We start from the raw sequence: 27,411 nt of genomic DNA on the forward strand, positions 1-27,411 counted from the left end.
CCTGATCAGCCCTTGACTATCCAAGAGATGGCAGATCTTGCTTAGAATGGAAATCTAAGTGGCTTATAAATGGCTTTTATTTCTCTTATAGCTAGGAGGGCATTGTTGCTTAGGTGAAAGGATGTTGCTCCACCTACTCATGCTCAATGGCTAAGCAATGTTATGTCATGCTTAAATTTAGAGAAGATTCGTGGTTCAATTTCTGAATCAAGACAAGACTTTTTAACATTGTGGGGACCTTTTCTGAACTACTTTCAAAATCTTTGATTTGCTATCAAGTACAAATGTTGGCTAATAATATGTTTTACTATACGATAAGTATTTTTTTCCTTTTTTCTTTCTTTACCAAACAGCTTTTCTTCGTAGTCAGTTTAGATTTTTTGTATGATAAAATTATTACTTTTCAACATTACAAATCAATTTAATTTACATGAATATGGGGTAATGAGACTATAAGTGTGATTCAAATATATTGTAATTGATATATGATATATATCCTCCTGTACTCTGTATTCTTTTTTGTAAGAAATCAATAAAAATATTGAAGAAAAAAAGAATGGAAATCAAGCTCACCAGACAGTAGATCCTTGGCTTGCCCTTGCAAAATCTCAACTGTTTCCTGCAGCTCCACACATATGTGGGCACACATCTTCCTTGAACAATGGAACAACATCAGCCACTCTCCAGTCTTCTGGAACTTTGCCATGTGATTTTTTCCCTGCCCTCCCATAAGGTCCAGGAGCGCACTTGGTCAGCCCCAAGGGATTTGCCCACCTTAATGTGCTTCAAGGGTGCAAACACCACCTTCCTTGAAACATGCATATAATCAAGACCCCTCCACTCATTACCTTAATTTCTTTGACATCCATGATATTTCCTTTAGTAAACACAGAGGACATCTAAAAATCTCAGTATTTCCTGCAGTTCCCTACATAGACGACCGCGGTGGTCTTTTAAGAGGACCAAATCTCTCCCTAGCCACCCTTTTACTGTTAATAAAACTGAAGAACCTCTTAAGATTATCTTTAACCCTGCCCGCCAAATCCATCTCCTACCCTGTTTTTGCCCTTCTGATTTCCCTTTTAAGCTTGGTCTTAAACTTTATATACTCATCATGCAATGCACACTTCATTATTTTTCCTGACCAGAGTCTCAATATCTCTTGCCAGCCAGTGTTCACTGAACTTGGCACATCTACCCTTCACTCTAACAGGAACATGCTGTCCCTGGACTCTTGATTTAACCCTTTTTAAAGCTTCCCACTTGCCAACTGTTTCTTTCGCTTTGAACAGGCTCACCCAGTCGAACCCAATTAACATTTTCCTGATGCCCTGAAAGTTGATCCTGCTCTAGTCCCTGTACTTTAATGTAGATCTGTTCTACGTTTTTCCATAACCATTTAAAACTAATAGAATTGTGGTCTCTAGACCCAAAATGTGCCTCAACTGCCACCTCAGTTACTTGAGCCACTTCATTCCCTAAACAGAGGTCCACTATTGCTCCTTCTCAAGTTGGTTTCTCTATGTATTGCATGAGGAACTGTCACACAAATTCTGCCCACCCAGACCTAGTCAATACTAGAATAAAAATCTCCCACTACTACCAACCTACTATTTTCACAACTGCGTGCAATTCTCCAAAATATCAGCTCATTCCCGCCATAATACAGCACTACCAAGGTAATCACACACTTCTTACTTCTAAGTTCTATCCAGATGGCCTCATTAGATGACCCTTTACGAATATCCTCCCTAAGTTCTGTTACTATGACTTCCCTTATCAAAAAGGCAACACCACTCCACCTCTACCTGTTCTTCTGTCATGCCTAAAGCAACTATCCCGGAACATTGTACTATCCTTCTCTCGGCCACATTTTTGTTATGACCACTATATCCCAGTCCTTAGAAGCAATCCACACCCTCAGTCGTCCACCTTACCTGTTAAGCTATGTGCATTGAAATAAATGAAAGTTAAAATAGGGTTCCCATCTGGTCTTTTACTGTAAACATGGCTACTCTGTATATTTTCATACTTTGGTTGCTGTACATTCTCCTGTCTTCTTATCGACTTTGCTCTCGAGCCTCATCCCACTGCCAATCTAGTTTAAATCCTCACTGGTGGCAAAATTACTCACTAGGATATTAGCCCCTCTCTGGTTCAAGTGCAACCCATCTCTCCTGTAAAGGTCACCTCGACCCCAGATGAGACTCCAGTGATCCAAGAATCTGAATCCCTGTCCCCTGCACCAGCTCTTCAGCCATGCATTTATTTGGCCTGTCATTTAATTCCTGGACTCACTAGCACATGGCATCTTGAGTAATCCAGAGATCACTAGCCTCAAGCTCCTGCATTTTAATTTACACATCCTTGAGACCCTGCTGTAATTTGTAACATCTCAATTAAACCCCTGGATGTACACCCTCATCCTACCTTTAGCCACCACTGCACAGCAGAGTATTAGATAGAAAAAAGGAAAATCTTTATTTGGCACCTTTCATGATCTCAAAATGCCCCAAAGCCCACCATAACGACCGAGGTCTTTTAAAGGATCAGTGTATTTGTAACGTGGGAAAGACAGCAGCGAACTTGTTCAAAACAATCTCTCATTAGCATCTGAATGAAAATGACCAGATAATCTGTTCTTTTCAATCATGCTGGTTGAGAGCCAAATATTACTCAGGACATTAGGAGCATTCTGAAAGATGTGCCTTGAGACATTATATAGTGCCTATAAAAAGTATTTACCCCCTTGGAAGTTTTCATGTTTTATTGTTTTACAATGTTGAATCACAATGGATTTAATTTGGCTTTTTTTGACACTGATCAACAGAAAAAGACTCCGCGTCAAAGTGAAAACAGATCTCTACAAAGTGATCTCAATTAATTACAAATATAAAACACAAAATAGTTGATTGCTTAAGTGTTCACCCCCTTTAATATGACACACCAAATCATCACTGGTGCAGCCAATTGGTTTTAGAAGTCACATAATTAGTTAAATGGAGATCAGCATGTGAGTCATGGTGTTTTAATTGATTATAGTAACAATGCACCTGTATCTGGAAGGTCCAACTGCTGGTGACTCAGTATCCTGGCAAAAACTACACCATGAAGATAAAAGAACACTCCAAGCAACTCCACGAAAAAGTTATTGAAAAGCACAAGTCAGGAGATGGATTCAAGAAAATTTCCAAGTCACTGAATTTGGAGTACAGTGAAGTCAAACATCAAGAAATGGAAAGAATATGGTACAGCTGTAAATCTGCCTTGAGCAAGTCGTTTTTAAAAACCGAGTGACCATGCAAGAAGGGGATTAGTGAGGGAGGCCACAAAGAGACCTACGACAGCTGTGGAGTTACAAGGTTCAGTAGCTGAGATGGGAGAGACTGTACATACAACACTATTGCTCAGGTAGTTTACCAATCACTGCTTTATGGGAGGGGGCAAAGAGAAAGCCGCTGCTGAAAAAAAACTTACATGAAATCTCAGCTAGAGTTTGCCAGAAGGCACGTGGGAGACTGAAGTCAGCTGGAAGAAGGTTCTATGGTCTGATGAAACCAAATTTGAGCTTTTTGGCCACAGACTAAACATCAAAAACACACCATCCCTACCGTGAATCATGGTGGTAGCTGCATCATGCTGTAGGGATGCTTCACTGTAGCAGGCCCTGGACGGCTTGTGAAGGTAGTGGGTAAAATGAATGCAGCAAAATACTGGGAAAGTGCTGCCAACACACACTGCATCAATGGAAATCTGGAAAGATGCACAAATTACCGAGGAAGCGTGGGGAAAGAGCTGGGCTGCTGGTCAGATTGAAGCGGAGGGGCTTTAGGATCCCTCTGCCCACTATTTTCTTTTGTACTTCAGGGAGCGCGAAGCGCAGAAACAATTATCACTGTGATGATTGTACGCTCTAGTATCAATTGTTTGGTGACAATAAAGTATTTGTATTTGTAAATCCTGGAGGAAAACCTGATAGAGTCTGCAAGAGCACTGCGACTATGACCTCAAGCATAATGGAATGGCTTAAAATCACAAAGTTATTGTCCTGGAGTAGCCAAATCAGAGCTCAGACCTCAATCCAATTGAGAATGTGTGTCTGGACTTGAAAAAGGCTTTTTACTCATGATCCCTATGCAATCAGACAGAGCTTGAGCAGTTTTGTACAGAAGAATGGGGAAAAGATGCAGTGTCCAGATGTGCAAAGCTGATAGCGACCTATCCACAAGAACTCAAGGCTGTAATTGTTGCCAAAGGTGCATCTATTAAATACTGACATGAAGGGGATGAGTAATTATGCAATCAATTATTTTGTGTTTAATAATTGCAAAAAACTTAGACCAATTTGTAGAAATTTGTTTTCACTTTGACACCAAAGAATCTTTTCTGTTGATCAGTATCAAAAAAGCCAAATTAAATCCACTGTGATTCAATGTTATAAAACATGAAAACTTCCGGTGGGGGGGGGGGGGGGTATGAATAATTTTTATTGGCACTGTATGTACTCCTGACAACATAACCTCTAAACTGAAATACTGTCCAAATTTCATATTGCTTTGGGAATGCAACTAAACATAATCAAAGATCCTGCCCACTAGTAATTTGCCCTTCTCTCCCTTCCATCAGGCAAAATATACAAAAACTCGAAAGCATGCACTATATGCTCCAGAATAGCTTCTATCAATCTGCTATAAAACTCTTGAACAGGCTTCTTTTACAATGAAAATGATCTCTTAATCAATCTCGTTATGACCCTTACATCTAATTTGTCTATCTGTACTACACTTCACACTTTATTTTGTATACTGTATTGCTTTTCCCTTTGCATGCTATCTTAATGCACTTGTGTTTGGAATGATCCATATGGAGAACAATGCAAATACAAAGTCTTTCTACAGTATCTCAGAACACGTGACAATAATAAGCATTTACTAATCACACCTTTAATTCAACAGCAAACACTGAAACACAGACATAGATTTTGTGCTGAAAGTGTATATACAGAGATCTAACCTGAAATGACTTGGGAGCTAAACAGATCCTCCCAATTCATTAAACTGATTGGTCTGTTTGGCACCAAAAGTCACTTATCACCTTTGATCATAGATCACTAAAAACAATGTTTAGATACTTTAAAAATACTTGAAACCCAGTATTTATGATAAATAAAATTATCTACTCAATATTTTCTACCATTAACAGCCTCCAACATCAGTTCTTGGGTTCTGACCATCAATTAGGTCAACATACCAAAGTTCATAAATGTTGAAATTCTTGCAACCCATATCATTCAATTCCTTACTTTTGCTTGGTGGTTCAAAGGTAAAAGGAACCTCCTTTCCTCTTACCAAGGTGAGCAATAAAAGGAAAAGTTCTAGTGGGCACAAACTTAATTGAAAGGTACATATCATACACCTCTACTAAGTCCAAAGCACTTGAAACGCATCTAGTATTTTTGAAGTAAACAGGTGTATGACATCCACTGTACAAAACTGACTCAAACCTTAGTTTTCTAACAATGCCTTTGCTTTTTCTCCCCTCTCCAGGTTAACCTTGTTGCTCTATCTCAATACAATCTGCTCCTACAAAACTCAAGCATTATAACATCAGTCAATCCAATCAGTTGGCACAGAAAATTCCTGATCACAACAGTGTGGTTTCTTAATTGAAAACTAAGTCTCAAAAACTCAGGTCATTGAGCCACTATCAAATTGAGAAATACAGCAGATACCTCTCAAATCACTTTAATATGAACGGGCAGTTTGGCTTTGAAAAATGAACTTTACTATACCACTTGTGGGGATTAAATTGTTATTTGAAGATTTTTTTGGGGAGGAGACAAATGTGATAACTGGAAGTTCAATTATTTTACATATGAATTGAACAGAGTAGCAAAAAACAATTATAGAGTACTTACGATAAAAGAAAGGGATGAACTCCACAGTTAAACAAGCTGCTTTATATTTTTGTCTACTCTTCTCCACCCCACTGACAACTTTACTGGAAAAAAATTCAGAAGAATGAATGTTACAATTAATAAATAACAAAGAACAGCTGGGATAATAAAGCAGAGCTATAGTAATATCAAGAATTCTACAGGAAGACAAACATATACGTGTTCTTGTTTGTAATCACTTCGATTCAAAGTTGCCCAAAATAGCAACAGAAAAAGGAGCAAACAGAAACACATCATAACATGAACCACAGTCAAATCCAGACCACAGACCCAGAACTTCACTGCCAATCTCACTGAAAATTCACCATTACTAATGTGTAAAGGATCAAAATTACTTACGATATTAATAACATCTTTTAAAGCTGTGTAATATAAAAATAACACTAGTTGATATTTTAATCTAAAAATTAATACTTTTTACTAAAATGGAGTTCACCAAAATAAAGCTTGGGTTTCAGCATTTACTTGATATCCTGATCCACTTACCCAGCTGCTCTCTGTCTCCAGTTTCGATATGGGTCATAGAGACTCTCACAGAAGATGAGTGCATGTCTTACAAAATCTTCAGCTGGTGTTTGGTCTGCCATTTCTTTCTCTTTGGTCTTGCTTTTTAACTTAAAGTAAAAGAAAATTAAGAGAACGTCAATACTGAGCATGTAGCACTGGTTTCAAGGAAGCTCCAGTCTCGCTACATTTCTGTTAGGTATTTGTTTGCAGCTCTCACTAATGCTGCAATGAACATTCATACAGTAAGAAAATTCAAACCAAATTTCCCAGTGATGATTCTAAATGAAAAGCTACTATATTCAACAAAAGCAATTTTACATGACACTATCAAATATTGAATTTATTTGGGCATATTCTTACTTGCTCCTTTATTTCCCTCAGTTCACAAATAATCTTTTCATGTTTCTTCCTCCCATAGGTCTTTACATTACTGCTTTTACTGACATTAGCATATTCCTCTCCTGATGCAACTGGATCCTAGACTTCCTAACTGGGAGACCTCAGTCAGTCCGAATCTGAAGCAGCATCTCCAACACCATCACACTGAGCACGGGGGCCCCCAGGGCTGTGTGCTCAGTCCACTGCTGTTCACTCTGCTGACCCACGACTGTGCTGCAACACACAGCTCAAACCACATCATCAAGTTCGCCGATGACACAACCATGGTGGGTCTCATCAGCAAGAACGATGAGTCAGCATACAGAGAGGAGGTGTAGTGGCTAATGGACTGGTGCACAGCCAACAACCTGTCTCTGAATGTGAACAAAACAAAAGAGATGGTTGTTGACTTCAGGAGGGCATGGAGTGACCACTCTCTGCTGATCATCGACGACTCCTCGGTAGAGATTGTTAAGAGCACCTGGTGTTCACCTGGCGGAGAATCTCACCTGGTCCCTCAACAACAGCTCCATAGCAAAGAAAGCCCAGCAGCATCTCTACTTTCTGCAAAGGCTGAGGAAAGTCCATCTCCCACCCCTCATCCTCACCACATTCTACAGAGGTTGTATTGAGAGCATCCTGAGCAGCTGCATCACTGCCTGGTTCATAAATCGCACCATCTCAGATCGCAAGACCTGCAGCGGATAGTGAGGTCAGCTGAGAAGATCAACGGGGTCGCTCTTCCAGCCATCACGGACATTTACACTACACGTTGCATCCGCAAAGCAAACAGCATTATGAAGGACCCCACGCACCCCTCATACAAACTCTTCTCTCTCCTGCCATCTGGGAAAAGGCACCGAAGCATTCAGGTTCTCACGACCAGATTTTGTAACAGTTTCTTCCCCCCAAGCTATCAGATTCCTCAATACCCAGAGTCTGGACTGACACCAACTTACTGCCCTCTACTGTGCCTATTGTCTTGTTTATTATTTATTGTAATGCCTGCACTGTTTTGTGCACTTTATGCAGTCCTGGGTAGGTTTGTAGCCTAGTATCATTTTTTGTGTTGACTTACATAGTACAGTGTATTTTTTGTATTGTTTCATGTAGCACCATGGTCCTGAAAAACGTTGTCTCGTTTTTACTGTGTTCTGTACCGGCAGTTATGGTCAAAATGACAATACAAAGTGACTTGACTTGACTTGACGTTTTAACTGGATATTTTAGCACCTGTTCCAATTTTTGTCTTAAATGTTAAAAGTTTAACAGAAATAATTTTAAAAAACTGATAACTACAGAAAACTAATGCAAAGGTTACAATATTACTAAATAATTAACTCAAAAAAGTTCAGGATGCTAGAAATCCAAAGGAACACAAAATGCTGGAGGAACTCAGCGGGTCAGGCAGCATCTATGGAAATGAATAAATAGTTGATGTTTTAGGCCGAGACCCTTCTTCAGGACTGACAAGGAAGGGGGAAGATGCCAGAATAAAAAGACTGAGTGGGGAGGGGAAGGAGGCTTGCTAGAAGGTGATAGGTGAAGCCAAGTGGGTGGGAAAGGTCAAAGAGTGGAAATGAAGGAATTTGGAAGAGAGGAGATAGGAGAGAAGAATGGACCATAGGGGAAAGGGAAAGAGGAGGGGATCCAGAGAGAAGTAATAGGCAGGTGAGAACATGTAAAAGGTCAGAGTGAGGAATGGAGAGGGGGGGGTGGTGTTTGAGAGAATTTGATTACCAGAAGGAGAAATCAATATTCATGCCATCAGGTTAGAGACTATCCAGATGGAATACAAGATGGTGCTCCTCCACCCTGAGGGTGATCTCTTCTTGGCACAAGAGGCCATATGTCGAAACGGGAATGGGAATCAGTTTGGCCACTGGAAAGTCCCACTTGTGTAGTGGTGCTCGACGAAGCAGTCCCTCAACTTACAACAGGCCTCACCAATGTAGAGGAGGCCGCATCCGGAGCACCAGACACAGTAGACTCGCAGGTGAAGTGTTGCCTCACCTGGAAGGGTTTTTGCTTTTGGATATAAAGTGCTGAAAATATACTGAAGAAAGGATTTATTGTGAAAATTAAGTTCTCAATTACCTGTTGAATGTAGACTGTCGTCATAGTGATAACATGGTTAATGTATGAGCAGGTTCCAATCTCCTCAACATTAGCTAGGTTCCTGCAATGAAAGGAGAATGACTAATTTATAGCTTACATTGAAAATCAAAAAATAGTGCAGGTGTTGTAAACCTAAAGTAAAAACAGAAAATGGTGGAAATACTCAGCAGGTCAGGCTGGAAGTGTGTGTGTGGGGGGGGGGGGGGGGTGGAGGGAGAAACTAACATTTCAGGATGAAGAACTGAGGTCACCGAGTATATTTGAACTTTTTATCATTCTATTTATAATTTAAACCGTTCCTCAAAAACTCCAAATAGAATCAGAGTCATAGAACAATACAGCACAGAAACAGGATAGTCCCATCATCCCGTACCCAGACCACAGCCTCCATAGCTCCCATCTACGTACCTATCCAAATTTCCCTTAAATGTTGAAATCAAACCCACATCCACCACTTCTGCTGGCAGCTCATTATACACTCTCACCACCCTCTGAGTGAAGAAGCTCCCCCTCATATTCCCCTTAAACATTTCACCTTTTACCCTTAAACCATGAGCTCCAGTTCTAGATCCACCCTATCTCAGTGGAAAAAGCCTGCTTGCATTTGCCCCATCTATACGCCTCATAATCTTGCACACCTCTATTGTCTCCCCTCATTCATTGTCGCTCTAGGAAATAAGGTCCTAATCTATTCAATCTTCCCTTAAATGATTAAAGGAAAAATAACAGTCGCTGAGTAACACACAAAATGCCAGAGGAACTCAGCAGGTTAAGCAGCCTCTATGGAAAGGATTAATGAGTTGACACTTTGGGCTAAGACCCTTCGTCAGGATAGAAAAGGAAGGGGGAGGAAGCCCACATAAGGTGGTGGGCTGTTATTCAAACAGTAGAATCAGTTTGGATGAAGCTCAGAAAGACAAAACATTCGCAAGGACTTTATATCAGCCCCAAAGTGGTGATAGTAATGTAGAAGAAATGTATAATTAGGAAGCTGGAGGAGCACTTAACAAGGTTCTACAATGAAAGAGTTTCATATAATCTTGGGCAAACCAATTAAGATACGAAAGACAAAGTCAGAGTACTTTAGAGACAGTTTTCCAGATCAATGTTTATCAATGAGGTAATAATCTATTTTAAATCTAGTACTGTGCCATTTAAAAAAGTTAGTCGATAATCTGGGAGTTAAAAGACCTTTGAAGAAGAGTGATAATAAAATGGCAGAAGATTCAAACTGAATTAGATCAATTTGAAATCTGAATGATGCACACAATGAACTAAAGTAAATTGCCTACGGCATGAAAATATATAGTGCCTTGGTGAGATTGCATCAGGAATACTGTAAATGAGTCTGACATTCATACCCAAGAAAGGATATACTTGCAATAGAGCATAAATTCACAGAATGATTCCTTGAATTGGGGGAGAGGGTGTTAGGAGAATTATGTGAATATGACCTACAAACAAGTTTAGAACAAGAGGTAATTATTGAAACATACAAAATTAACACAGGTTTTAACAAGTTAGATGTGGGGCTAATGAAAGAGGTGGAACGTCCAGAAACCAGAGATCACAATCTCAGAATAAGGGATCAGCTGTTCAAGACAGTAATTGAAAGATCTTTCCCCTTTGCCCCTCTGCCCCCCCCCACCCATTAGATAGCATGGTTCTCTGGAATTTTTTTATCCAAGAGGCTCTGATGTGAGTATACTGAAGTCAAAGATCAATGTGTTCTTAGCATATTAAGGGAATCAAGTGATATCAATTAGTACAAAGTGGTACTGAGGAAGAAGATCAAGCATAATCGTACTGGACAATTGACAGGAAACAAATCAGGAATAAACAGATCATTTTAGGGTTGGGAGACTACAAGTAGTGAGGTACCACGATGATAGTTGTTCCTGTTTCTTTCTCTTATGTGGCTATAATATTGAAACCATACCGGCATATAATGATGAGGAATTTGACCAGGATGAGTGCCAATGCTTGCTGTTCATCCTCTAACCCATCTGACAGCTTCTGCATGCACTGCAATTGCTGATGTCTCATAACCTGCAGAATGTTATCAGGCAACAAGGATAACCCCGGTGGGACTTCATCCAATCTAGAGGGAAATAAAGTCATTACAAGGTTGAGATACACTGTGATAAATAAATACTTCTGCAAATACTGGAGACAAAATATATTTTTAAATCATTCAACTCATCAGAAACTCAGCTGAAATCCTGGGACAGTAACCTGAGGTACCAAATGGATAATAAATAGACCTTCTGCTATTGATCAATTGTCACCATGCTGGAAACATTAAGAGTCTGTACACAAATCAGATCACAATTAACTGCTAAACAGAGTAGACCCTGGCAGTTTTAGAAAGACACCAATTGATCTAACAGAGTTACTGTTCTCCCCTCTTGTAGTTTACGGTGCCCTGTCCTGTATAAGACTTCAGCTTATTCTTCAAAATTACGGGAAAAAATGGTGATAAATCAACAGAGAAGTGGCTTCCGCCAGCTGGAAAGATAGCAACCAATGGATCCCAAAATTAGTAAAAGCAGAAGAGTAATCAATTGGGTTTATGCAGACAGTTGTTACATTGACCTGAAAAGCTCATTAAAGTAGATGCAATGGTAACTTTGAATGGAATTGTGTTGAATAATTGGAAAGGAAAGATCTGTCACTGAAATAAGGGGAAAAATAGAGAAATCTCTCGAAGAACTGGTACCAATATATTGAGAGATTACCTCCTTCTGTGGAAAGGAATCAATCCCATCTTTTGAAACTAGGTATTAATGAACAACTTAACCCAAACTAGAACAAAAACAGAAATGTTGGTAGAAGCCAACCTTCCCTAGGATCTCTGACATGAAACATTGTGGAAAAAGGCATGCCAGCGATCCAGTTTGAGGAGATTTGGTATGTAACCAAAGATTCTTCCAAATTTCTACAAATATACAGTGGACAGCATTCTGACGGATTCTATCACAGACTGGTATGAAGCCTCCGACTCACAAGAGGCTGCAGAGGGTTATGGACACAGCCAGCTCCATCACTGGCACAACCTTCCCAACGCTGGCACTACTACCACTACAAACAAGAAATCTGACAACATATCTATAATAATAAACCTGGTTCTGATTCCAGAGGCCAAGATCTCCCAGTGTTTTTGCTTTTGTTTCTGAATCTAGCATCTGCAATGTTATTTGTTTTCTTTTACTGCTGAATGCAAACTGACATTTCACTGTGTATTTTCTGGCCGTTGTAAAGTTTTTATTTTCAGATTATAAGTAGCAAAAACATGATGAAAGTGGACATTTTTTTTCTGAAATAGCTTGAAAAAGTTAGTAACAAATTAAAATTTCTTGAATCCACCCCTGCAGAATTCAATCACAAGCTTGGCAATACAACTGAAGAATAAAAAAAACAGGATTTACAGTCGGCCCTCCTTATCTGCAGGGGATTGGTTCCAGGATCCCTCCCCGCGCCCCCCCCCCCCCCGCGGATACCAAAATTTGCGGATGCCCAAGTCCCTTATTCAACCTGCTTCAATGCGGTGGACCTTAGGACCCAGCGGAACCCCAGACCTTATTTAACCTGTCTCAGTGCGGTGGACATTAAGACCTGGCGGTAGAGATCTGAATCCGCAGTGTTTCTGTTCACAAAAATAATCACGACCATGATTGAAAATAAAGTGGAAATAATAAAGCAATTGGAAAGAGGTGAAATGCCATCGGTTGTTGGAAAAGCGTTAGGCTACGTCGGTCAACGATCGGAACAATTTTAAAGGATAAAGTGAGAAAGGCTCTGCCCCGATGAAAGCTACAATTATTACTAAGCAATACAGTGGATTAATTATTGGGTTTTGGGGTTTTGGGTCTTTGATCCTAACATCAACCCAGCATGGTGGAGAGCGCGCTCGGGGGCAATCTGTCCCGAGTCCCGAGAATTTCCATTCCCGAGCCCGGTGCTGAAGCATACGTTCTTAAGTGTTTTATATGCATAGAAAGGTAAAATATATACTATACACTACGGCAAATGTTTGACTAACTGACTCTAAATAATTCCAGATGTACCTGCTCCGACTTACTTAGTAAGAGAACTTCCGATTTTTTCGAACCCGATCCACGATAACGCACGCACATCCTCCCGCATACTTTAAATCATCTCTAGATTACTTATAATACCTAATACAATGTAAATGCTATGTAAAATTGTTGGTATACTGCATTGTATAGGGAATAACAACAAGAAAAAAAAGTCTGTACATGCTCGAACAACAAGTGCTGGAAGAGCACTTCTGGTTTTCGCAATTCGCAGTTGGTTGAATTTGTGCATGCGGAATTCGCCGATAAGAAGGGCTGACTACACAGAACAGAAAGAGGTTTACTAGAATCATATGAAGAATAGGGGACTAATGATATGCATGAAGAAGAGAGAAGCTCTGATATGTACTTTAGGTTAGATTGGTAATAAAAAGATATTATACAGACATTCAAAGTAAATGCAGCATTTAAGAAAATAAAAGGATCAGTATCCTGAGGTTCCAAGCTTAACAACTGAAAAAATTCTAACTGCCAAGTTCTGCAAAGCAATCTGTAAAAAGTACCAAGGTCAGAAACATACTTGAAGCCACAAATTTCCAGGGATATTTTACTTTTACGTCACTTTGAAGCAGATTACATCCATTAAGTCATTTCAAAATCAATAGACTATTTGTTCATAGGTGCACTAGACAGGCTTAAGCAGCCAATTTATGAAGATCATCACATTACATTCAAGTTAAAAGTTTAACATGCTTTTCTTGGAATTAAACTGAAAAAGAAATTTTAAGGCACAAGTCTTCCTGCTAGCCTAAAAATGTCTTTTTTTATTTCCTCCAAGGAGCAGTAATCATCTCATTCACAACTTCATTTGGAGGAAAAGATACTGACTGTACCAGGGAAAAAGATAAGATTAGCTTTATTTGTCACCCGTACACTGAAACATAGAGTGAAGTGCATCAACACAATCCGAGGATACGTTGGGGACAACCTGTAAGTGTCACCATGCTTCTGGCACCAACATAGCATGCCCACAATTTACTAACCCTAATCCAAAACCAGAGTACCTCAAAGAAACCCACAAGGTCACAGGGAGAACAAACTCCTTACAGATGGTGGCAGGAATTGAATCCAGATTGATGGTATTATAAACTGTTATGTTAACTACTACATTAACCCGTCACCCATGACGTCTCATCTGTAGGAAAGATACTTCTATCACTATTTTGGAAAAATTAATGGGAAACAGAAGTTACATCACAACTGTGGTGTATCTTGAGACTATCTGAGCAAATTTGTTCTTCCATTTATTCTAGCACCATTGTATCTCAGGTAAAATCAAATTCTCCTCAGAAGTCACCCAACACCTTCAATAAAAATAACCACTTAAACAAAAAACACGTCAACTTTAAAGTGAGAAACCATTCATTCCAAAGAATGCTTTAAATTAAAACGTGAATTATTGCATTGATATACGCAGATGAACAAAAACACAGTTTATCCACAGCATTATACAGTATGTTTAATATATAAAATCTGTGTCTCTGTGCATGTGCCTCTCTCTCTCTCTCTGTCCATGTTATGGAAAAAAGCCACCCCACCACATGGCTCTTCATGATCTACATACGCTTCCTCCTTAGTTGCGCATTCTTTTCTCCCTCTTATACCCATCTGGCTGTCCTTCATGTACTTTTATACCCATATTTGTACCCATAGTTCTTTGTGGCAGTGATTTCTACATTTACAGCACTTCTTGGAAATTCTCCATTCCATCGACAATGCTTGACGTTCTCATCTTCAAGATGTTAACCAACGTTGTATTGTCAGCAGCCAATGTTTCAAACAAACATGTGGAGCCTTATGTCTCACTGTCCTTCATGCTATAATTGTGCTAAACATGGCTGAATTATAACTGCTCCTAGCAAATCCACCAGCAGAACTTCATTGTCTAAATTTCAGACTCTAAAATTACATTGAGAAACACTCCTTCTCCCGAAGGGTTCAATATACAACAATTCAAAATATTTCTTGAATGCATCTTAGGAATTCTGCCATCTCTACATCTGTTGAACCAGTTCTATTCCAGTTAGTGTCAGAATATTTGACTTCCCTTACTTTTACTGTCTATGTTTCTTCCTGTCTGAAATTCACCTACACTTTGCTCTCTATCTCATTCCCCTCTTATTGTTTTATAGTATATTCCAGTAGCGATTACCCTTTATCTGTACCCTACTTCAACTTCTGTGGGCTTATTGTTGCTCTTTATTGTCTGAAATCCCTAGTACCAGAAATGCTGAGATGTCATTCATGTTTTTTCCTTAAATCAAATTTCAGTATCTGAGTAAGTATTAGACCTTTGTATGATAAAGGTATTTAACAGATAAAAATACAAACATTACATACATTATATAGAATTGACAAATCTGATGCCTTTTTTCTGAATTATAGTGTAGCACAGTAGTTACCGTATTACTTTACAACCCCAGCAACACGGGTTCAACTCCTGCTGCTGTCTGAAGTTTGCACATTCTCCCCAGGACGTTATGTGTTGCTTAGGGCTACTTTGGTTCCCTCCTGGTTAACCTACTCTGGTTAGTAGGTTAATTGATAGTAGGTGTAATTCGGGCTTGTGCACTGGAAGGGCCTGTTACCGCACTATATCCCCAAGAATTTTGCATCTTCTTCCCTCCAAACTCCATTACTAGTCAACACAAAGTACACTGCAGATGCTGGGGTCAAATCAACACGTACAAACAAGCTGGAGGAACTCAGCAGGTCAGGCAGCATCCGTTGAAACGAGCAGTCAACATTTCGGGCCGAGAGACTCGACGCAGATTGGGGGACCGCTTCGTCGAGCACAAAAGACAGGATCTCTCGGTTGCCACCCACTTCAACTCTGCTTTACATTCCCATTTGGATATGTCCATACATGGCCTCCTCTACTGCCATGATGAGGCCAAACTCAGGTTGGAGAAGCAACACCTCATATACTGTCTGGGTAGTCTCCAGCCCCTTGGTATGAACATCGAATTCTCCAACCTCAGGTAATTCCCTCCCTCTCCCTTCCCCCATCCCACTTTCACTCTGCCTCCTCTTCTAGCTGTCTATCACCTCTCTCATGATTCTACCTTCTTCTACTACCCATAGTGCTTTCCCTTTACATTCCTTCTTCACCTTTCCTGCCTATCCCCTCCCTGCTTCCCCTCCCCCACCCCTTGATCTTTCCTCTGATTGTTTTTTCACCTGGCACCTTCCACCCTCCCCTCACCTTCTTTATAGGGCCCCTACCCCCTCCTACTTCAGTCCTGACGAAGGGTCTCGGCCCAAAATGTTGACTGCTCATTTCAACGGATGCTGCCCGACCTGCTGAGTTCCTCCAGCTTGTTTGTACATGTCCATTACTAGTCCTCTTCCTACTCATTGAACTTGAACCCACACTTACCGTTCCACCATTAGGAGTTGCACCTTCAATTATCAATCCAGAATCCTTTTCTTAAAATCTCTCTGCTTCTACGTTTTATTTCTCATTGAATGTAGTCCTTAAAATCTGCCGTTATGGCAGAACTTTCAGTCAGCCAGCCCAGTACTTCCTCATGTGGCTCTATGTCAAATCTACTGGATAAAACTTTGAGGCAATTTGGAATATTTTGATAAATTAAAGAGGGTATTATAATATTAAATCCACAATAACCTAGCTTGCTTGGGACATTGATGGTACCACACTAGCAGAATTTCCAAACAAATGTGAATTATACATATTAATACACCAACACGTTACATACTATTTTAATAAATAATCCAAGCAAACAGACACATTGTAGAGGACTGTGGGACCCACCTGCAAGTCCTCCATCCCTGGCTGAGAGCTCAGCATCCACCACCCCCCCCCACCCCCGCCCCACACCCACATGTTACCTGATAGCACTCCACCCTCGCACATTGCCAGACGACACAGGAAACTGCCTATTAGGCCATCAGGAGTGGCAGTAGGCACATCACTGAGCAGCACTGGCTGTAAGATCAGGGTTTGATTCCCGCAGTTGTCTGTAAGTAGTGTACGTTCTCCCTGTGATCTCATGGGCTTACTCCAGGTGCTCCAGTTTCCTCCCACATTCCAAAGACATACGGTTTAGGTGAGTTACGGGCCAGAAGCATGGCAACACTTGTAAACTGTCCAGCACAATCCTCACTGATTTGATTTGATGTAAATGATTACATTTCATTGTATGTTTCAATGTCTGTGACAAAGAAAGCTAATCTTCAGTTGTCCAGTCCAGAATTTCCAAATAGTCCAATAGCAGATCATTTTACTGTAAATATTGATAACTGAGGATAATAGCAACTCAATCACATTTTGACACATATAAAGAATCAAATGGGAATGGCCTCTAAACAAATATGAGGTATTTGTGACCATTTTGTCACCTTTTAATGACAATTAAAATAGATCCACTACCCAGGAAAATAATTCAGGGAGCATTGGTAATGGCTAATTAACCACAATTTCAACAAATTATGAATGTTTAAGTATTAAGAAGTTTTGACATTTCAGATTTAAAATAAATATACTTGACAGCAATATTAATATTTCAAATTTCTATTTAACACAAAATAGATTTTGGTCTTGCATTGTGTTGCATCATCCATACTAGTTTCCTAAGCAAGCTGTTCCAGAGAGAAAACTAAACCCATCCCATTTCGCTGGCAGCAGAACTTCAGTTACACACTTCGCAAATATCTTTTGACTACTCATCACTATAAATAGAAAGTAGCTTCACCAGTAACTGAAAGTACATTTTTGTACCTTGGCAAGTCACAATTGGGAGGGTCAAATTCAGCACTTAAAATGCAAATACTTACTGTTCCCTTAACAAAAATTAATATTTCCTTTTGATTTCACCCACAAGAGTTTGGACATCTTTTAAGAGCATAGGTCAACAAGCACTGGACATCTTCCAATTCTTCTTCCAAGCACCCATTATTCACATTAACATTGTCAGCAAGTGTCTGTATGCTCTGCAAAAATAGGGGCTTTGCAATTCTGCCTAACTCACTTCACATTAATATGATCCACTGACACAAAAGACAAGCCCACTTTTCTCAACCATTAGGTCACCAGGGAAAATCTCACTGCAGCAACTATTCCCTCATTAAAGCTAGCCACGTTTGTGTGCACTGGGATTTTTTTTCCTTGAATTCTCCTTGGCAATTTAAACTCACTGCGCCATCGGCACAGATACAAAGTGGACATTTAACTTCATATAAAGCCTATTAAGAACAATGCAGTTCAAGTTTGGTCCATTTAAGACATAGGAGCAGAATTAGGCCATTTGGGCCATCAAGTATACTCTGCCATTCAATCATCAATGATTATCCCTCTCAACCCTATTCTCCTGCCTTCTGTCTGTAACCTTTGACAACTTGACTAACAACGAATGTATCAAACTCCACTTCAAAAATACCTGATCACTTGGCCTCCCTCCACAGCCGTCTATGGAAATGCATTCCAGATTTCCTGTCCTCTAAAATTCACCCTCTGAAGAAATTCTTCCTCATCTCTCTTCTAAATGAACATCCCTCTAATCCGAGGGTGTGCCCTCTGATCCTATGCTCACCCACTATAGGAAACATTCTCTCCACATCCACTCTACCTAGGCCTTTCACTATTTGATAGGTTTCGATGAGATCCCACCCTCATTCTTCTAAACACCAATGAGTACAGGCTCAGAACCATCAAACACTCATGTATTAACCCTTTTATCCCCAGAATCATTCTCATGATCCCCTCAAATGCCAGCACATTCTTTTCTTAGATAAGGGGCCTAAAACTGCTCACAATTCTCCAAGTGCTATCTGACCAATGCATTATAGAGCCTCAGCATTACATCCTTGCTCTTCTATTCCAGTCCTCTCAAAATGAATGCTAGTTTTGCATTTGCCTTCCTCAACACCAACTCGACTTGCAAGTTAACCTTTAGGAGGCCTTGAGCGAGGGTTCCCAAGTTCTTTTACACCTCAGGTTTTTGAATTTTCACCCCATTTAGAAAATATTCTACGCCCTTATTCCTTCTACCACAATGTATGACCAAACCCTTCCCTGCACTATATTCCGCGGGGCAACTCAGTAGCAGAGACAGTTAAGTTTATATCATATACCGTAGATTCCGGACTACAGAGCGCACCTGATTAAAAGCCGCTGGCTCTAATTTTAGAAATAAAATCAATTTTTTAATTGTAAAGGCCGCACCGGATTTTAGGCCGCACCGCTACTTTTAAATATACATACGTATCGGTAACACAAATTACGTTGCATATACTTTTTTACTGAACAGCACGAACAACATTCCAATATCTCCTAGCGACTGGTAAAAATATATATACTGCAGCCTACCAGGAAAAGTTATTGATCGCCTTTAACTTAAAAGCAGCGTTTTCGCTCGGGTCTGACGCGCTCGGGTCTTGCTTTTCTTCGAGTATTTTCCATGTTGATGAGGGCGAGTACAAATGACTGATATACAATAATTTAATTGTGAAAGTGCGCTTGATTTATCGTACAATTTCATTGGACCTCTGTGAACTACTCATCAATTTTATTGGTCTACTGTTACGAGGCAAAATGTTTACGAGGCGGCATGAAAAAAAACCATGTATTAGCCGCTCTGGATTAAAGGCCGCAGAGGTCAAAGCTGTTCAAAATGTGGGGAAAAAGTAGCGGCTTATAATCCGGAATCTATGGTAATAATATCAAGAGACTTCAGAAAAAATTGATTAAGTTAAAAAAGAGTTATAAAGAAAGCTAATGGCAAAAATATAATGTTCTCACTGAGAACATCAAAACTTAAGAGTACATATGTACAAGGTAATCTTTTGTAAAGGTAATTAGCAATTCATCTGGAACTACTTAACTCATGAGAGAACATGGGACTTACTGCTAGACTCAGGGGTTCCCAACTCTTTTTATGCCATGGACTCCTACTATTAACAGACAGGTCCATGGACCCCAGGTTGGGAACCCCTGTAGGTGATAAGGTTGAGCATTTAAGGGAAAACTATGTAAATGCACCAGGTGAGTGGTGAAGCAGGGTATGAGGCATTAGGACGGGAGTGGAACTCATGGGCCTATTGACCAACTTCTATGCTGCAATTTTATGCAACATCTATGGGTCTCCCTAAGTACAAACCAGCTGAGGGGATCAACCAAAGGCAAGAAGTATTTTCACTTTAAAAGATATAGCAGACTGTTACCGAACAGTTTCTAACTAGCATTAGTCAGATGCACTAGCTTCAAGCAGATTTTTAAAAGCATCAGTTGTGTATGTGTTCAAAAAGCAGCAATTTTTGTCTCTGATAGTTGGCGAGAAATAAACAGCATGATCATTCAGAACTGTTTTGCTTACTGCAGTTTCAAGCATTTAGAATTGGAGATGCCAGCAACGGCTGGAAGTGAAAATGAAACAATTTCACTACTTCAACAAGTTAGAAACTCCAAAGCGTTTTAAGATATTGAATTCTTTGTAGTTTCTACTTTGATGTAACACCTTGAATATTACAACGAAAATGAAGATTTGGAGGATACATTCACTGACAGCATTGTAAGAAGGCAGTCCATCATCTACCCTGTGTGCCTGACTGTAAATGAATAGTCGATCGAAAGAACACAACAACATATTTCCTCCATCAATAACTATTAGGAACTAACATAGTTTTATAATACTGTAGTAGTACTGGTAGTGTTCTAATTTGTTCTGCATTTCATTTAAAAATGTGATTTGTTACTCAGTTTGTCTTTTTTTATATATACACCTTTTTAACTATTTCCCTCTCTGCCATCCAACTTCCAAATGGACATTGAACCCATGAACACTACGTCTCTTTATTATTTCTGTTTTTGCACTATTTTTAATTTCACTATTATATATATATACTTACTGTAATTCATTTTTTCTATATTTATCATATATTGCATTGTACTACTGACACTAAGTTTACAAATTTCACAACATATTCCGGTGATACTAAAACTGATTATGAAGCTGCAAACACAGGATATAATTTTGTGTATCCAGTAAGAAGAGTCCGCATTAACATAACTGAATTAGTTCCCAATTCATCAAGAAAGCAAGCAAACTTAATCCATACGTTGACTGAAACCACTCAATTAAAAAGGAAACTTTAAATATCTTGTTCCATAGCCTCAGAAGAGTGTGTCATCAACACACTGCAACGAAACATGAACCAAAAGAGATAAGAGATCAGAGGAGAGGCAGTGCAAAATATTATTTGATGAAAGATGTTCAAACGAACAGAGCTCTTTAGCATAAGATACTGCAAGCTAACATGCAGAATCGTTAAGTAATTAGGAAAGCAAATGGTATGTCAGAATCCTTTTGCAAGAGGATTTAAGACTTTAAAATGTTACTGCAATTATAGACAATCCTAATGAAACCACACCTAGAATACTATGCATGTCTGGCCTCCCCACCTGAGGAACAATATACTGGTGACAAGGGAATGCAAATAACGTTATATATTAAAGGGAAGAGCTGACACGAGGACTTAAAAATTATCACAAACTTATTTAACACTAGGCCAAAGCAGAAAGTGCCAGAAAGCCTGCTCCTGCTTCTACTTCTTGTTTTATGTCAGAGTTCACGTATGATATTCAAAAAAAGATTCAGTTTGTTCAACACTGAACATTCAGCTTGTTCAACACTGAACAACTTGGCTTCAACTGTCTTACTCTTATAACACAGGAGCAGGATCTTTGCTCGTTTGGGTCCATGCCAATTCAAAGGGGAACAATCCCATTAGTATCAGTTTCTCTCATCTTTCCCTTATCCCTGTAACTTATTCTTACTCACACATGCCTCTTTGATACATTTTGCCATAATCTGCACCAGGAGGGAATTTGCACTGGCCAATTAACCTATCAGGCTCTTTTGGGAAGAAACTCAAACACATAGCTACAGATTAATCAGACCTCTTCGCATAGTATTGTTTGATCAAGTCCCAGGTCCCTGAAGCAGCAGGGTTAACTGCTAAACCATTGTGCTACTCTAACGTCCTCTCCAATATTTCAACACCTTTGGCAAGGTGCAACAAAATCCTGGCCAATATCCTGGTGCATTCGTAAGTCTGCATCACCAAGTTGCAGTTCTATTTACTTTATTGACACAACACGGAGCCGGCCCCTCCAGCCCTTTGAGCCACATTGCCCCAGCAACCTCACAACCCTAATCTAATCACAGGACAATTTACAATAACCAATGAATTAACCCAGTACACCTTTGGACTGTGGGAGGACACCAGAGCACCTGGGGAAAAACCACACATTCCACAGGGAGGACGTACAAAGGCTCCTTACAGAATGGTGCTAGAATTGAAATCCGAATCTCCGGAAGACACCGAGGTGTAAAGCGTCACACTATCTGCTGTGCTACTGTGCCGCCCAATGTATGTTAAAGAATACTACTTAGCTGAAGCTCCACGTCCTCTTGTGCCATCATGCAGACACTCTTGTAAGTCCAGATGGAGGCAAGTGATTTGTGGTGAGAGAGTGGGCTGACAAACAAGCATCTAATTGAAATTTACCTGTCTTCAACATGTAAAAGACTAATGGATAGCCCTAAACTAAAATGTAATTCCTGTGCAATGCACAAACTGCTAGAGGAACAAGCCAGGCAGCATCTATGGGCCTCTGGCTATCTCATTCACAAAGATACCACCCGATAACAAATCTGACAAAACACAATCAATTCGTCACATGTACTCTAATAGGGGGTGGTCTTTACACCTTTGACCTATCATGCCAAATTCAACATTCAGTCTAGCTTTTGTACTGTGTCATGTAACACCATGGTCCTGAAAAACGTTGTCTCATTTTTATTATGGACTGTACCAGCCGTTATGGTTGAAATGACAATAAAAGTGACTTAACTTGACACTCTTGTGTCAGTTTGCTTTTCAGATGCTGCTTATGTTTCCCAAAATACAGTTTTCTCTTTTGCCCTCTCCAGGGTACTGAGCCTCACTAACATGCTGCCGGCTGGTACAATGAGCAGAGAGCAAAAGAATCTCTCAGAGTGGATAGAGGATAGATGGCTTTATAGATTACAGAAAGTCAATATGATCCCCTGGACTGAAATAGGGTACAAGGAGAAATGGAGATTCAGAAGAATCCTCAAAATATTTCTCATTATTTGCTTTACGTTCCTTTCTGTTTTCCTGTCTAAGAGTCTACATGCTTGGGAGAGGGCAGCAGTTTGAAACTTACAAACAACCTGGATGAACTCAGCAGGTTGGGCAGCATCCGTTGAAATGAGCAGTCAACGTTTCGGGCCGAGACCCTTCATCAGGACTGAAGAGGGGGGGCAGGGGCCCTATAAAGAAGGTGGGGGGAGGGTGGAAGGTGCCAGGTGAAAAACCAATCAGAGGAAAGAACAAGAGGTGGGGGAGGGGAAGCAGGGAGGGAATAGGTAGGAGAGGTGAAGGAGGAATGTAATGGGAAAGCACTATGGGTAGTAGAAGGAGGTGGAACCATAAGAGAGGTGGTAGGCAGCTGGAAGAGGAGGCAGAGTGAAAGTGGGATGGGGAAGGGAGAGGGAAGGAATTACCGGAAGTTGGAGAATTCGATGTTCATACCAAGGGACTGGAGACTACCCAGACAATATATGAGGTGTTGCTCCTCCAACCTGAGTTTGGCCTCATCATGGCAGTAGAGGAGGCCATGTATGGACATATCCGAATGGGAATGTGAAGCAGAGTTGAAGTGGGTGGCAACCGGGAAATCCTGTCTGTTGTGGCGGACGGAGCGGAGGTGCTCAACGAAGCAGTCCCCCAATCTGCGTCAGGTCTCGCCGATGTAGAGGAGGCCGCACCGGGAGCTCCGGATGCAATAGATGACCCCAACAGACTCACAAGTGAAGTGTTGCCTCACCTAGAAGGACTGTTTGGGGCCCTGAATGGTGGTAAGAAAGGAGGTGTAGGGACAGGTGTAGCACTTACGCTTGTAGGGATAAGTGCCAGGTGGGAGATCTGTGGAGAGGGACGTGTGGACCAGGCAGTCGTGGAGGGAATGATCCCTGCGAAAAGCAGAGGGGTAGAGAGGGGAAGATATGCTTAGTGGTGGGGTCCTGTTGAAGGTGGCGGAAGTTGAGGAGGATAATATGCTGGATTCGGAGACTGGTGGGGTGGTAGGTGAGGACAAAGGGAAAACAGTCCCTGTTGTGGTGACGGGAGGATGGGATGAGGGCCGAAGTGCGGGAAATGGAAGAGATGCGGGTGAAGGCATCATTGATGACGGCAGAAGGGAAACTATGATTCTTAAAGAAAGAGGACATTTGAGATGTCCTGGAACGGAAAGTTTCAAGTGAATTTGAGGGCTGGGTGAAAGTTAGAGGCAAAATCGATGAAATTGACGAGCTCAGCATGGGTGCAGGAAGCAGCGCCAATGTAGTCGTCAATGTAGCGAAGGAAAAGTTGGGGAGCAGTATCAGTATAGATTTGGAGCATAGACTGTTCCACATAACCCATGAAGAGGCAGGTATAATTGGGGCCCATGCAAGTGCCCATAGCTACACCCTTGGTCTGAAGTAAGTGGGAAGAGCTGAAAGAGAAGTTATTAAGTGTGAGTACCAGCCCTCAAATTCACTTGGTCCATCTCGGACACTCCTCTCCGCTTTCTCGATCTCTCGGTCTCCATTTCTGGAGACAGACTGTCCACTTACATCTTCTATAAACCCACGGACTCCCATAACTACCTTGACTATACCTCTTCCCACCCTGCCAAATGTAAAAATGCTATTCCCTATTCCCAGGTCCTCCACCTCCGCCGCATCTGCTCCCAGAATGAAGCTTTCCATTCCAGGACATCTCAAATGTCCTCTTTCTTTAAGAATCGTGGTTTCCCTTCTGCTGTCATCAATGATGCCTCACCCGCATCTCCTCCATTTCCCACACTTCGGCCCTCTTTCCGATCGCGTTATTACTTCCACTTTATTTTCAATCATGATCGTGATTATTTTCTTGAACAGAAACACTGTGCATTCAGAGTTGCACCGCTAATTCCTAATGTCCGCTGCACGGAGACATGATAAATAAAGTCCGGGGTTCCGCTGGGTCCTAAAGACCACCGCACTGATACATGTTAAATAAGGGTGGAGCATCCGCAAATTTTGGTATCTGCAGGGGGTCCTGGAAACAATCCCCCGCGAATAAGGAGGACCGACTGTACGTGTTGATTTGACCACAGCATTTGCAGTGTACTTTGTGTTTACTAGCAGTTTGAAACTGCTTTGTCATGAAGCTCCAGGCAAGAAGGGTGAGGTAAATTGTTAATTTTATCTGTTTCTGACAGATAATTTGATACCTGTCAATGAGATGTATTGGAATATTACCCCAGTTAACCACAAAGCCACAGTTTCACTTCATTGCCACAGACCACTGATTCAAGCCACAGATTCATGATACTAATTCACTTTACCATTATTCCATTTAACTCTCACTCATGTATCAATAGACTATCTACTTAAAATAGCAAACTTCAAAAAGTAAGTCTGATGGCAGTCTTCCAGCTTGTCACAATATACATTAGCTTCACACCTCAAAGTATAATTGCTAATTCTATGTCCTTCTCATTAAAACCAAGCTATCAGCCAAGCTATCAGCATTAATAGCTCTACAAGGTTCCTGTTTAACAGGTTCCCTCAACTTCAGCAGCACATTTTTTTGAAAATGTTGATCAAATACATACCTTGTTGGAGGTCTATCAAAATCTACATCAAGAAATTTTTCATATGTTCCAACAAAGCTCTCCAGCCAGAGTTTAAGGTAGTCCGGGTCCTTCTGAAATCACAAAAAAATACAGACAGTATAAATTCAAGCTTTTACCATCCTCACTTGAGCAGCCAATACAATAGATCAAGATGAATATATACAGCAAATGTCAGATCTGGTATGAAATCTACATTTCTGGTACTTTTGTTTCCATGCAAATTCACATATTAAAGAAAGATGATTAGTTTTATTTGTACATCAGAACATCAAAGTTTAAAGTAAATTTATTATCGAAGTCTACACCATATTAAAATTTGAGATTCACCTTCTTGCAGGCAGCCGACAACACAAAGAAACACAATAGAGTCTATGAAAAACCTGACAAAACATCCAATGTGTGAAACAAACAACAAATTGTGCAAACGATAAAAAAGCAGACAAATAATACAGAGAAAATGAACCAGAGTCCTCAAAATGAGTCCACAGATGCAGTGCTAGTTCAGTGCTGAGGCGAGTGAAACCAGCCCAGGAGCCCCATGGCTACAAGTCACAGCTGCGGAGTCAGTTCAGTGCAGGCTGAGGCGAGTGAAGCTGGTCTGGGAGCCCGATGACTGCAGGCCACAGCTGCGGAGTCAGTTCAGTGCTGAGGCGAGTGAAGCTGGTCTGGGAGCCCGATGACTGCAGGCCACAGCTGCGGAGTCAGTTCAGTGCTGAGGAGAGTGAAGCTGGTCTGGGAGCCCGATGACTGCAGGCCACAGCTGCGGAGTCAGTTCAGTGCTGAGGCGAGTGAAGCTGGTCTGGGAGCCCGATGGCTACAAGTCACAGCTGCGGAGTCAGTTCAGTGCTGAGGCGAGTGAAGCTGGTCTGGGAGCCCGATGACTGCAGGCCACAGCTGCGGAGTCAGTTCAGTGCTGAGGCGAGTGAAGCTGGTCTGGGAGCCCGATGACTGCAGGCCACAGCTGCGGAGTCAGTTCAGTGCTGAGGCGAGTGAAGCTGGTCTGGGAGCCCGATGACTGCAGGCCACAGCTGTGGAGTCAGTTCAGTGCAGGCAGAGGCGAGTGAAGCTGGTCTGGGAGCCCGATGACTGCAGGCCACAGCTGCGGAGTCAGTTCAGTGCTGAGGTGAGTGAAGCTGGTCTGGGAGCCCGATGACTGCAGGCCACAGCTGCGGAGTCAGTTCAGTGCTGAGGCGAGTGAAGCTGGTCTGGGAGCCCGATGACTGCAGGCCACAGCTGCGGAGTCAGTTCAGTGCTGAGGCGAGTGAAGCTGGTCTGGGAGCCCGATGACTGCAGGCCACAGCTGCGGAGTCAGTTCAGTGCTGAGGCGAGTGAAGCTGGTCTGGGAGCCCGATGACTGCAGGCCACAGCTGCGGAGTCAGTTCAGTGCTGAGGCGAGTGAAGCTGGTCTGGGAGCCCGATGACTGCAGGCCACAGCTGCGGAGTCAGTTCAGTGCTGAGGGGAGTGAACCTGGTCTGGGAGCCCGATGACTGCAGGCCACAGCTGCGGAGTCAGTTCAGTGCTGAGGCAAGTGAAGCTGGTCTGGGAGCCCGATGACTGCAGGCCACAGCTGCGGAGTCAGTTCAGTGCTGAGGTGAGTGAAGCTGGTCTGGGAGCCCGATGGCTGCAGGCCACAGCTGCGGAGTCA

At 41.3% G+C, this 27,411-nt stretch overlaps 1 protein-coding gene across 3 annotated transcripts in view; it reads right to left on the reverse strand.

The window, feature by feature from the left end:
• Nucleotides 1-27,411, reverse strand: part of nbeal1 (neurobeachin-like 1) — a 275,988-nt gene that overhangs the window by 171,491 nt on the left and 77,086 nt on the right. For all 3 annotated transcript variants that reach the window (XM_073046591.1, XM_073046590.1, XM_073046589.1), the window contains exons 2-6: nt 25,745-25,836; nt 10,899-11,060; nt 8,939-9,020; nt 6,443-6,570; nt 5,918-6,000 (exon numbers count right to left, since the gene is read on the reverse strand). In XM_073046591.1, coding sequence (XP_072902692.1) covers nt 5,918-6,000; nt 6,443-6,570; nt 8,939-9,020; nt 10,899-11,060; nt 25,745-25,836 — 547 coding nt within the window. The remainder of the gene's footprint in view (nt 1-5,917; nt 6,001-6,442; nt 6,571-8,938; nt 9,021-10,898; nt 11,061-25,744; nt 25,837-27,411) is intronic.

This window comes from Hemitrygon akajei, chromosome 5, assembly GCF_048418815.1.
Source record: "Hemitrygon akajei chromosome 5, sHemAka1.3, whole genome shotgun sequence".
Lineage (NCBI taxonomy): Eukaryota > Metazoa > Chordata > Chondrichthyes > Myliobatiformes > Dasyatidae > Hemitrygon > Hemitrygon akajei.